The 12,815-nt window shown below is 46.0% G+C and overlaps 1 protein-coding gene across 2 annotated transcripts; it reads left to right on the top strand.

The window, feature by feature from the left end:
* The first annotated feature begins 1,867 nt into the window (after positions 1–1,867).
* Positions 1,868–12,387, top strand: LOC149450321 (E3 ubiquitin-protein ligase TRIM39-like). 2 transcript variants are annotated; one of them, XM_089691969.1, is made up of 2 exons: positions 1,868–2,528; positions 11,453–12,387. In XM_089691969.1, the coding sequence occupies exons 1-2, from the start codon at positions 1,868–1,870 to the stop codon at positions 12,385–12,387; spliced, it is 1,596 nt and encodes a 531-aa protein (XP_089548095.1). The 2 variants fall into 2 exon arrangements, with proteins under 2 accessions (XP_089548095.1, XP_089548094.1); XM_089691968.1 differs by having other exon boundaries at positions 1,868–2,537.
* The last annotated feature ends 428 nt before the right edge of the window (positions 12,388–12,815 follow it).

The raw sequence follows: 12,815 nt of genomic DNA, 5'->3' as shown, positions 1-12,815 counted from the left end.
TCCGGTGGGGCAGGGGTCCTTTTTTCCAGCGCGCTGAGGGGTCCTCTTATTTCACTTTGTGTCAGTTTTCTGACGGTGTTTAAAGGCAGCTGGCTGGATGCGTCCTTGTGTGCTTCGCATTCGCTTTGGATGGGGGCTGCTACGGAAGCTGCCGGGTGGGGTTTGTTGGATATGGGTCACACGTATTGGTAGGTGGGATTCCCGGATTTTGACTGTGCGTTCATCCGCATCTGTTGGGGGACTAGTGGGGTCTCGTGTTCTGTTGTCATGGCCTGGGGGGAGTGTCTGTCCTGTCTGGGTGATGTATTGTCCTGGGGGTATTGCTTGTCCTTTTCTTTCAGAGGGAGCGGTGTGGCCTGGTGTGGATCCTGGGTCACTCCCATGTGTTCTTGGGGGGCCCGGTGGGCTGATGTTAGGCCTACTGGTAGGCAGCTGGGGTTGGCTAGGCAGGAAGCTTCTGTCAACTGGATGGGTGTGCCGGGTATGTTGTGGGGGCGTGTGTTGCTTGAGGGGCAGCGTTTGACTCGACGGGATGGCCCACTGGATGTCCTGGTGCTTCCTGCGGGTGGCAACGATCTGAAGGTCGACAAGGAGGTGGGGCGCTTCTTTATCCGTGATGGGGGGCTGGTGGTCCGGCATTTGGAGCTGGAGGTGGATACTAGGAGGTATCTTTGGAGTGCTGGGGTACATCTGAATGTGGTTGGATCGGATTTATGGTCTCTGGGTCTACAGGATGGAGTTCGGAGGGGTTTGTTTGTGGTGTGGCATGCATGGGTAAGGGCTCACCCAGCGTGCTGTGGCGGTGGTTGGTCTTTGGAGGCGGTTCTTATCTTGGAGGTACAAAATGGTGTGGGACCCATCGTTGGTATGGTGTGCCCGGGAACATTCCAGTTAACCAAGGTTTAACTGGAAGGTGGTGGTGCTGCACTGCGGACGGTATGGTTGTCTCCGAGCTGGTTGGTTGCGGCTGGAGGCCTAGAGGAACATGGTTGTTCGCAGGTGCATTTCGGATCGTTTTGGGGGTGCCTTCAAAGACCAACGACAACTCTTTATGTTTTCTGTTATAAGGAATGGTTGATGTGTTTAAACTTGATTTGTTAATAAAAGGCCCTGTTGGCCATTTTACTCCAAAATTGGTGTTGTGTTTTCTGTAAGTATAGTAAGTAAAGGGGATTGGTATGGAAGGGTAAAGGGTAATGGTGGTGTAGTGGGGTCTGGTGAACCTATCTCGGGTGCACTAGTCATGTGCAAATCACATGCCATTCTGTGCGGGGCAATTTCAGCCCATCATTTTGTATGGCTCATATTGCACCACATCACCACATCAACACGGAGAAGGTGCAGGCACCTTTTTTTACCACGCTGGATTCGGATCAGAAGGATGTTCATAGCCATGCGATCTGATTCAAGCAAATGCAATATGTTCTGCCACCTGCTTTCGGGGCGTTGTTAACTTTTAGTTGACATCTGCAGCAGATGGCATGAACACAGTGGGATTGCTATGTGGTGGGGAAATGCAGCGATTCCTGTGCGTTTGTGTGTGAACTCAGCCTTAACCACAAAATACAACAAACAGAAACATGCCAATAGCATTTCACGCTGCGGTATATAACCCAGTTTTATGTCTTGTCTGCAGATGCAATTTACTATTTATAATCAAAATGACGTATAAATAAAAACAGAGATCAGTTCACAAATGTCGGAATATATCCCTTTAATTTATAAACATTTGCTTTATCCACAAACGTCCTCAACATAAAACTGCAACACCAGCTCAGCCCCGCCCTGTGCTGAGAAATGCGAGACGACCTTTAGATTTTCCGTGTCGGAGACTTTTTCATTTCATTTCTCTCTTCTGCTGTCAGCGATGGCGTCTGCTGATCTGAGAGAGGAGCTGGACTGTTCCATCTGTCTGAACATTTATACCGATCCTGTAATGCTGAGATGTGGTCACAACTTCTGCCGGGTCTGTATTGATCGATCGTTGGATACACAGGAGGGGTCAGGAGGTTATTCCTGTCCTCAGTGCAGAGAAGAGTTCCAGGATCGGCCTGCATTGCACAGGAACATCACACTACGTAACATAGTGGAGACCTTCCGGTCTACTCAGCCAGATGAGAAGAAGACTGGAATCTTCTGTACTTACTGCATTCACTCTCCTGTACCCGCTGTTAGATCCTGTCTGATGTGTGAAGCTTCTCTGTGTGATAATCACCTGAGAGTCCACAGCACGTCACCAGAACACGTCCTAACTGACCCCACCACTTCCATGGAGAACAGAAAATGCGCCATCCATAGGGAGCTTCTTAAATATTACTGTGCTGCAGATGCCGCCTGTATCTGTGTGTCCTGCAGGATGGATGGAGAACACCAGGGACACAAGGTGGAGACCCTGGATGAGGCTTCTGAGAAGAAGAAACAGAAACTGAGAAACGTTCTGCAGAAACTGATGACAGAGACAGAGAAGACGGAGAAAAGAGTCCAGAGTCTGCAGGAACGTAAGGGAAAAGTACAAGAAAAATCAGCTGGTCTAGCAGGTCTAACAATTTTTTATTTGTAATTTTGTATTTATATTCTAATTTTTCTATTTTTTTTATTATTATTTTTTCTGATTTTTGAATTTTTTCCCAACTCTGTCCCAGATTATATGGTCCCTCTACCACAACATTGTGATCATATCTATGCATCATCCCCCTGCTGCTTCTTAAATAATTAATAATTCCATTCCCCGTACCTACATTATAAATATATATATATATATATATATATATATATATATATATATATATATATATATTATTACCTTATTAATACCTTGTCATCCAGTCCTCATCGTCTCTTCTCTACTTTTAACTCTCTACTTGCTCCACCTCCACCCCCACCCAGTACCTCACTCATTGCTCATGAGATTGCAAATCATTTCAAAAACAAGATTGACGCAATTCGTAGGGGCATCACCACTGCACAGACATCCATTCCACTTAGCATACCTTATACTAAACCTCCCTCAACACTTTCCTCTTTTGACCTACTACCAAAGAGGTCACTAAGGTTTTCTCAGAAGCACTACCTGCCCCCTGGACCCTGTCCCCTCACAACTCCTTCAGTCACCCTCCTCTTCCATCCTATGCTTCCTCACTCACATCTGCAATCTTTCCCTCTCTACTGGTGCCTTCCCCTCCCCTCTAAAGCATGCGCACATCACTCCCATACTTAAAAAGCCCTCCCTGGACCCCACCAACCTGAACAACTTAAGACCCATCTCCCTGCTGCCATTTACCTCTAAACTCCTAGAACACTTAGTCTACAATCGCCTGAGCTCCCACCTCACCGACAACATCCTTCGTGACCCTTTACAGTCTGGCTTTCACTCACTACACTCCACTGAAACTGCCCTACTAAAACTCACTAATGATCTACTAACTGCTAAAACCAATGGCCACTACTCCATACTCATCCCAACCAATGGCCACTACTCTGTACTCATCCCAACCAATGGCCACTACTCCGTACTCATCCCAGCCAATGGCCACTACTCCGTACTCTTACTACTTGACCTCTCTGTGGCTTTTGATACGGTTGACCATCCCCTCCTCCTCAAAAAACTCCACTCTCTTGGCCTGCGAGACTCTGCTCTCTCCTGGTTCTCCTCCTATCGCAGCGCTCCTTCAGTGTTACCTATAACGCTGCCTCCTCCACTTCACTCCCTCTTTCTGTAGGGGTCCCTCAAGGTTCTGTCCAAGTCCTTTCTCTTCTCCATCTGCACCTCCTCCCTTGGTCACTTGATAAACTCCCATGGCTTTAAGTACTATCTCTATGCTGATGACACACAAATCTATCTTTCTACCCCTCACCTCACCCCTTCAGTCTCCTCTCGTATTACTAACCTATTAAGTGACATATCAGCATGGATGTCACTCCACTTCCTCAAACTCAATCTTTCCAAAACTGAGCTCTAAGTATCCCCCCAGCCCGTGCCCCCTCCCCTGACTTCTCCATCAAGATCAGTAACACAACCATCAGTCCCTCCCCTCATGCCAGGGTACTAGGTGTAATCCTAGACTCACATCTGTCCTTCCAGCCCCAAATCCAATCACTGTCCAAATCTTGTAGACTTCACCTCCGCAAGATCTCCAAGATATGACCGTTCCTAATCTCGGAAACCACTAAGCAACTTATCCTCTCCCTTGTTACATCTCGCCTTGACTACTGTAACTCCCTCCTCATTGGCCGACCTCATTGCAGGCTATCCCCTCTTTAGTCTATAATGAATGCTGCTGCCAGACTCATCCACCTTACTAACTGTTCTGTATCTGCCACCCCTCTCTGCCAATCCCTCCACTGGTCTCCACTCAGTGTCCTCCACCCCTCTCTGCCAGTCCCTCCACTGACCTCCACTCAGTGTCCTCCACCCCTCTCTGCCAATCCCTCCACTGATCTCCACTCAGTGACCTCCATGCCTCTCTGCCAATGCCTCCACTGACCTCCACTCAGTGTCCTCCACCCCTCTCTGCCAATCCCTCCACTGACCTCCACTCAGTGTCCTCCCCCCCTCTCTGCCAATCCCTCCACTGGCTTCCCATTGCTCAACGGATAAAATTCAAAACATTAACAATAACATATAAAGTCAAACTCTGCTCCAAATTACATCACCGATCTTGTCTCTAAATATCACCAAAACCATACTCTCCACTCCTCACAAGACCTCCTACTCTCTAGCTCCCTTGTCTCCTCCCTTGCTCATCTCCAGGACTTCTCCAGAGCTTCCCCCATCCTCTGGAACTCTCTACCCCAATTTATCAGACTATCACCTACTCTGCTCACTTTTAGGCAATCTCTGAAAACCAATCTCTTCAGGGAAGCCTATCCTGCCCTCAGCTAATACTGGAATCTTCCAGTTTTCCAACCAGTCCATCCCCCACAGTTACTACCTTTTGTACCACTAGCCCCTCCCTCCTAGATTGTAAGATCCAAGGAGCAGGGCCCTCAAGTCCCTCTTGTATTAAACTGTATTGTAGCTGTATTGTCTCCCATTATATTGTAAAGCGTTGAGCAAACTGATGACGCCATAAATCCTGTATAATAATAATAATAATAATAATACTTTTATTTTTATATTTGTAATATTGTCATTATTCTACAGGTGAAACTCGAAAAATTAGAATATGGTGCAAAAGTTAATTTATTTCAGTAATACGACTTAAAATGTGAAACTAATATATGAGATAGACTCATTACATACAAAGCAAGATAGTTCAAGCCGTGATTTGTCATCATTGTGATGATTATGACTTACAGCTCATGAAAACCCCAAATCCACAATCTCAGAAAATGAGAATATTGTGAAAAGGTGGAATATTCTCGGCTCAAAGTTTCCCACTCTAATCAGCTAATTAAGCCATAACACCTGCAAAGGGTTCCTGAGCCTTTAAATGGTCTTTCAGTCTGGTTCAGTAGGAATCACAATCATGGGAAGGACTGCTGACCTGACACCATCACTGACACCCTCCATAAGGAGGGAAAGCCTCAAAAGGTAATTGCAAAAGAAGTTGGATGTTCCCAACGTGCTGTATCAAAGCACATTAATAGAAAGTTGTGTGGAAGGGAAAAGTGTGGAAGAAAAAGGTGCACAAGCAGCAGGGATGACCGCAGCCTGGAGAGGATTGTCAGGAAAAGGCCATTCAAAAGTGTTGGGGACTTTCACAAGTAGTGGACTGAGGCTGGAGTCAGTGCATCAAGAGCCACCACACACAGACGGATCCTGGACATGGGCTTCAAATGTCATATTCCTCTTGTCAAGCTGCTCCTGAACAACAAACAACGTCAGAAGCGTCTTACCTGGGCTAAAGAAAAACAGACCTGGTCTGTTGCTCAGTGGTCCAAAGTCCTCTTTTCTGATGAGAGCAACTTTTGCATCTCATTTGGAAACCAAGGACCCCGAGTATGGAGGAAGAATGGAGAGGCCCAAGGACCCCGAGTATGGAGGAAGAATGGAGAGACCCAAGGACCCCGAGTATGGAAGAAGAATGGAGAGGCCCAAGGACCCCGAGTATGGAGGAAGAATGGAGAGGCCCAAGGACCCTGAGTATGGAGGAAGAATGGAGAGGCCCAAGGACCCTGAGTATGGAGGAAGAATGGAGAGGCCCAGGGACCCCGAATATGGAGGAAGAATGGAGAGGCCCAAGGACCCCGAGTATGGAGGAAGAATGGAGAAGCCCAAGGACCCCGAGTATGGAGGAAGAATGGAGAGGCCCAAGAACCCCGAGTATGGAGGAAGAATGGAGAGGCACAAGGACCCCGAGTATGGAGGAAGAATGGAGAGGCACACACTGCAAGATGCTTGAAGTCCAGTGTGAAGTTTCCACAGTCTGTGTTGATTTGGGGAGCCATGTCATCTGCTGGTGTTGGTCCACTGTGCTTCATTAAGTCCAGGGTCAACGCAGCCATCTACCAGGAGATTTTGGAGCACTTAATGCTTCCTTCCACAGACGAGCTTTATGGGGATGCTGACTTCATTTTCCAGCAGGACTTGGCACCTGCCCACACTGCCAAAAGCACCAAAACCTGGTTCAATGACCGTGGGATTACTGTGCTTCATTGGCCAGCAAACTCACCTGAGCTGAACCCCATAGAGAATCTATGGGGCATTGCCAAGAGAAAGATGAGAGACATGACACCGAACAATGCAGAAGAGCTGAAGGCCGCTATTGAAGCATCCTGGTCTTCCATAACACCTCAGCAGTGCCACAGGCTGATAGCTTCCATGCCACGCCGCATTGAGGCAGTAATTTCTGCAAAAGGGGCCCAAACCAAGTACTGAGTACATATGCAGCTTCTACTTTTCAGAGGTCCGATATTGTTCTATGTACAATCCTTGTTTTATTGATTGCATGGAATATTCTCATTTCTGAGATTGTGGATTTGGGGTTTTCATGAGCTGTAAGCCATAATCATCACAATGATGACAAATCACGGCTTGAACTATCTTGCTTTGCATGGAATGAGTCTCATATACTAATTTCACCTTTTAACCCCTTCCAGTCCGGACACTTTTACCCCCTTCCTGTCCAGGGCAATTTTCAGCTTTTGCGCTATCACAGTTTGAATGACAATTGCGCGGTCATGCAACGCTGTACCCATATGAATTTTTTACCATTTTTTTGAGACAGATAAAGCTTTATTTTGGTGGTATTTATTCACCGCTGGGATTTTTATTTTTTTGCTATGTACCGTATTTTTCGCTCCATAAGACGCACCTGACCATAAGACGCACCTAGGTTTTAGAGGCAGAAAACAGGAAAAAAAAATTCTGAACTAATGGACTGCAGACATAGTACAGCAGATGACCAGAGACTGCAGACATAGTAGAGGAGATGACCAGAGACTGCGGACAGTACAGGGATGACCAGAGACTGCGGACACAGTACAGGGATGACCAGAGACTGCGGACACAGTACAGGGATGACCAGAGACTGCGGACACAGTGCAGGAGATGACCAGAGACTGCGGACATAGTACAGGAGATGACCAGAGACTGCAGACATAGTACAAGAGATGACCAGAGACTGCGGACATAGTACAGGAGATGACCAGAGACTGCGGACATAGTACAGGGGATGACCAGAGACTGCAGACACAGTACAGGGATGACCAGAGACTGCGGACACAGTACAGGGGATGACCAGAGACTGCAGACACAGTACAGGGATGACCAGAGACTGCGGACACAGTACAGGAGATGACCAGAGACTGCAGACACAGTACAGGGGATGACCAGAGACTGCAGACACAGTACAGGGATGACCAGAGACTGCGGACACAGTACAGGAGATGACCAGAGACTGCAGACACGGTACAGGAGATGACCAGAGACTGCGGACACAGTACAGGAGATGACCAGAGACTGCGGACATAGTACAGGAGATGACCAGAGACTGCGGACATAGTACAGGGGATGACCAGAGACTGCAGACACAGTACAGGGATGACCAGAGACTGCGGACACAGTACAGGGATGACCAGAGACTGCAGACACAGTACAGGGATGACCAGAGACTGCGGACACAGTACAGGAGATGACCAGAGACTGCAGACACAGTACAGGGATGACCAGAGACTGCGGACACAGTACAGGAGATGACCAGAGACTGCAGACACGGTACAGGAGATGACCAGAGACTGCGGACATAGTACAAGAGATGACCAGAGACTGCGGACATAGTACAGGAGATGACCAGAGACTGCGGACATAGTACAGGAGATGACCAGAGACTGCGGACACAGTACAGGGATGACCAGAGACTGCGGACAGCGCAGGGATGACCAGAGACTGCGGACATAGTACAGATGACCAGAGACTGCGGACACAGTACAGGAGATGACCAGAGACTGCGGACAGCACAGGGATGACCAGAGACTGCGGACACAGTACAGGGATGACCAGAGACTGCGGACACAGTACAGGGATGACCAGAGACTGCGGACAGTTCAGGAGATGACCAGAGACTGCGGACAGTACAGGGGATGACCAGAGACTGCGGACAGTACAGGGGATGACCAGAGACTGCGGACACAGTACAGGGATGACCAGAGACTGCGGACAGTACAGGGGATGACCAGAGACTGCGGACACAGTACAGGGATGACCAGAGACTGCGGACACAGTACAGGGATGACCAGAGACTGCGGACATAGTACAGATGACCAGAGACTGCGGACATAGTACAGATGACCAGAGACTGCGGACACAGTACAGGAGATGACCAGAGACTGCGGACAGCACAGGGATGTCCAGAGACTGTGGACATAGTACAGGAGATGACCAGAGATTGCAGACAGTACAGAAGACTGCTGACCTTTGGGGAGGTGGGGAGCGGGTACCTGAATTTGACAGGTACCCGCTCTTACTTTTTTTTATCTTACCTGTTCCTCTATCCAGCCGCGCGCTGTCTTCCCGCCTTCTGTAGTGTGGGCACTCGTCGGGACAGCCAGATGCCCAGTGCGCATGCGCGAGAAGCGCTGCGTTTTGTGATTGGTCCGGCGGCTTCTGGGATCTGTCATGTGTCCCAGATACCGCCTTACCATTCACAAAGAGCACTGCTTCTTGCGCATGCGCACTTGGGACCCGGCTGTCACGCACACTACAGAAGCCGGGAAGACAGCGCGCCGCTGGATAGAGGGACAGGTAAGTTCCCACTGCAGAGCTGAGCGGCCGGCCCGGTATTCTGACACGGCGGCGGTGGAAATACCGGACCGGCCGCTCTATATTCGCTCCATAAGACGCACTGACATTTTCCCCCCTTTTTTGGGGGAAAAAAAGTGCGTCTTATGGAGCGAAAAATACGGTAAATGAAAATGTCCACAAATTTTGAAAAAAAGTGTTTTTCTTATAAAAATTTGCAAATAAATAATATTTCATAATAAATATTGCCCAAAATTTATTCTGTTATCTTTTTAGTAATAAAAAAAAAAAATAAGCCAAATTAGTTTATAACCAAAAATTATAATTTTTAAACATTTTTTTTTACATTTTTATTTTATTTTTTTATTATTATTTATGATTTGTTTTTTTTTACATACTGTCACCCTAGCAGTACAGGGTCACCATGGTGACACTGTACTACTTGTGGGGGGTGATGAAGATTTTTTTTTTTTTTTACATTGATTGCATTTACACCCATATAGGATGTAAAAGCAATCATTTCTCTTTCTCTCTGTCTGCATTCCTGCAGCCATTGAGAACTACTGAGTGAGCTGTGATTGGTCACAGCTGGTCACATGGTATAATGCTGTTGTGAATAGCCTTGTACCATGTGATCTCTGTGATCATTCACAGATTTCGCACGTAGTAAGCAATGATGTCACAAGTGACATCTTGCTTACTACTTTGCATGTGATCACTGATTGGCCAATCAGTGATCACATGATCGGGCCTTCGTACAGAGGTCCCGTCCGATGATCAGTGATTCACTGTGTCTGGAGGACACAGCGGGCACCGGATCGTGGTGCTGCGTGCTCCCAGGGAGCGTGCACAAGCAGGGTGCGGGGAGGCCGTTTATAAATGGCCACCCGACCCTGCAGTGCCACCGTCCAGCTGTTTATATACAACGGCCGGATGGGAGGTGGTTAAGTTGTATTACTGAAATAAATTAACTTTTGCAAGATATTCAAATTTTTTGAGTTTCACCTGTATTTGATTATCATCATTACCGTTACCATGGTTATACTGCATTTTTTACTCACCTAATTATTTTATATACCTCTGTTGCCAGGTGATCTTCACATCCTATGCCACTAGCTAAATTTATGAGCCATTTCACCAAGCATACACCATTGTGAGCAACATATCTAATTTTATATATATTTTTTTTTAATTTTAATTCTTATTTTTTAATTTTCAATTAATTTTTATTAATGTTAATTTTTATTTTTTATTTTTCATTTATTTACTTAATTTTTATTTCTCATTTTTATATTTCATTGATTATTTTTTAAATTTAGTAATTTTTTTATTTTACAGTTTATTTTTTAATTTCCCAATGTATATATATTGCATGTATTTTAATTTAATTTTTTTTTATTTTATAATTTTTTATAATTTTTTTGTGTATATATATATATATATTTTAATATATATATATATATATATATATATATATATACATTTTATATATTTTATTTTTTACATATATATAATTACATTTGATTTTACATTATTATTTTTCATTTTGACCATTTCTATTTTTATTCACATTTTATAAAATTGATAACCAAATGTCTTTTTTCCTTTTTCTTTTCTTTTCATTTCCTATGTTTTCCATTTTTTCATTTTCCTCTGTTTCATTTTTTCCATACCATTTTATTTTCATTATTAATAACTTCTTATTTTTTCATCCATGTACAATTTTAATTCTCTTCCCGTACTCTTTTAACCACACAGTGTCACCTTACAACAATGGTAGAATCACATTATTGCTGAAACAATTGGTTAATTAATTGCCAATCAGCCCTTCTGAGGATTAACTCGGTATATATACAACTATCGGACTCCCACCTCCCCCTGCTTGATAAAGGAGCGCACTTCCCCCTCTCCAGGCCAGCGCATGCTCCGAAACGTGTCGCAGTGCACCTTGGGTAACTGACGTCATCACGCCCACGTCGTCGCTGCGTTCCAGCGTGCGTTCCCCCCGGCTTTGAGGAGGACGTGCACGCCGGCCGGTTCCACAGCTGTCCCCCTCCAGCCACCACGCTGCTCCAGCGGAACGCTGACACATTGTTACCGATGACAGCTCAGTGACACCGATGACAACCCCCTCCTGTCCCATGTTACACCACACCACTTTATTTCATGCATTACTTGTACCTCATACATGGGAGGGTTCCTACTTCTCATCTTCATTAAAGTGTTATGCTGCACTTAGAGGCGCTTCTTCTCCTTCTCTCATCCTAACAGAGAGAGTCACTGCCCTGTTCATAGAGCTCAGGAGACAACTGGAGGACCTGGAGAAGAGAGTCCTGAGGGAGATCGCCAGCCAGGAAGAGCGGCTTTCATGTCCATTGTCTGAGATGATCCATCAACTGGAGATAAAGAAGAAGGATCTGTCCAGGAAGATGGGGGACATTGAGGAGCTGTGTAACATGACCGACCCCCTGACTGTCCTCCAGGAATCAGACACAGGGGACTTGTGTGATACTGAGGAGGGAGATGATGAGGACAGAGAGAGACATGATAGACTCCTCCATGATGGAGGGGATCTGGATGTGGCTGGAATCTCACACACATTACACACAGGGATATCTGATATGATAAAAGGGGGAAATGTATGCTTCAATATACAGGAAGCTTCAGACTTATTACTGGATGTGAACACAGCTCATAATAATCTACAGATATCAGATGACATGAAAACTGCATCCTGGTCAGATACAAAGCAGAATCGTCCAGAAACACCAGAGAGATTTCAGTGGTTGGGTCAGGTATTAAGCAGTCAGAGTTTTTCCTCGGGGCGACATTACTGGGAAGTGGATGTCAGTGAGGGAGAACATTGCGGAGTCGGGATGTGTTATCCCAGTATAGAGAGGAGAGGAGGAGGATTGCAGGCAGGGATTGGATATAATAACAAATCCTGGGGTTTGAGGAAGTATAACAGTGAGTGTTGTCTATTACATGATAATAAAACAATCCGCATGTCTCCCGATACCCCCCCTGATAGAGTCAGGATCTATGTGGATTATGAGGCCGGGCAGCTGTCCTTTTATGATCTGTGTGACCCCATCAGACACCTCCACACCTTCACCACCACCTTCACTGAGCCCCTCCATGCCGGGTTATGTGTAGAAGTAGGTCATGTAAAGATCTCTGGGGGGGTCAGGAGACGTGTAAAATGATCATATGACAGGAAATCTGACCTGAATCTGGTGAAATCTGCTGAGAAATGTGAATCTGGTTCATAGGATGACACCGTTTGTAGAGATAATATATTTCTTCAATCGGTAGATCTGGTAGATCTCAGCCGAGGAGAGTGTCCTCCATCACTTCCACACCCAACAAGGCAAGATTTGGGGGGGGGGGGTTATTTAGCATTAGGCTGACCACACACTATACAATCTGATTGTACAATAACCTTTAGATCTCCCATCAGCTGTGTAGTATACGGGTCTGCCTGATGTGACCCAATAAAGAGCTGATTCACACATGTGCGGTACGGATTGAAGCTCAGGATTCACAGCTAATTGGCACAGTAGTTGTTCAGCGGTTCAGATCAGGTTTACATCAGGTTCAGGAAAGGTTCAGGTCAGGATTTTATCCCGTTCAC

The sequence above is a fragment of the Staurois parvus genome, unplaced genomic scaffold, assembly GCF_062004578.1.
Source record: "Staurois parvus isolate SC_StPar_1 unplaced genomic scaffold, SC_StPar_1.0 ptg000575l, whole genome shotgun sequence".
Lineage (NCBI taxonomy): Eukaryota > Metazoa > Chordata > Amphibia > Anura > Ranidae > Staurois > Staurois parvus.
The sequence above is the reverse complement of the archived record's forward strand: the minus strand, read 5'-3'. Positions and strand labels throughout refer to the sequence as shown.

Excerpts from the sequence above, each read along its gene's own strand:
- LOC149450321 (XM_089691968.1), top strand. The coding sequence starts at position 1,868 with ATGGCGTCTGCTGATCTGAGAGAGGAGCTGGACTGTTCCATCTGTCTG. Across the intron at positions 2,538-11,452 it reads AAAATCAGCTGGTCTAGCAG|AGAGAGTCACTGCCCTGTTC; the intron begins GTCTAACAATTT and ends TCATCCTAACAG.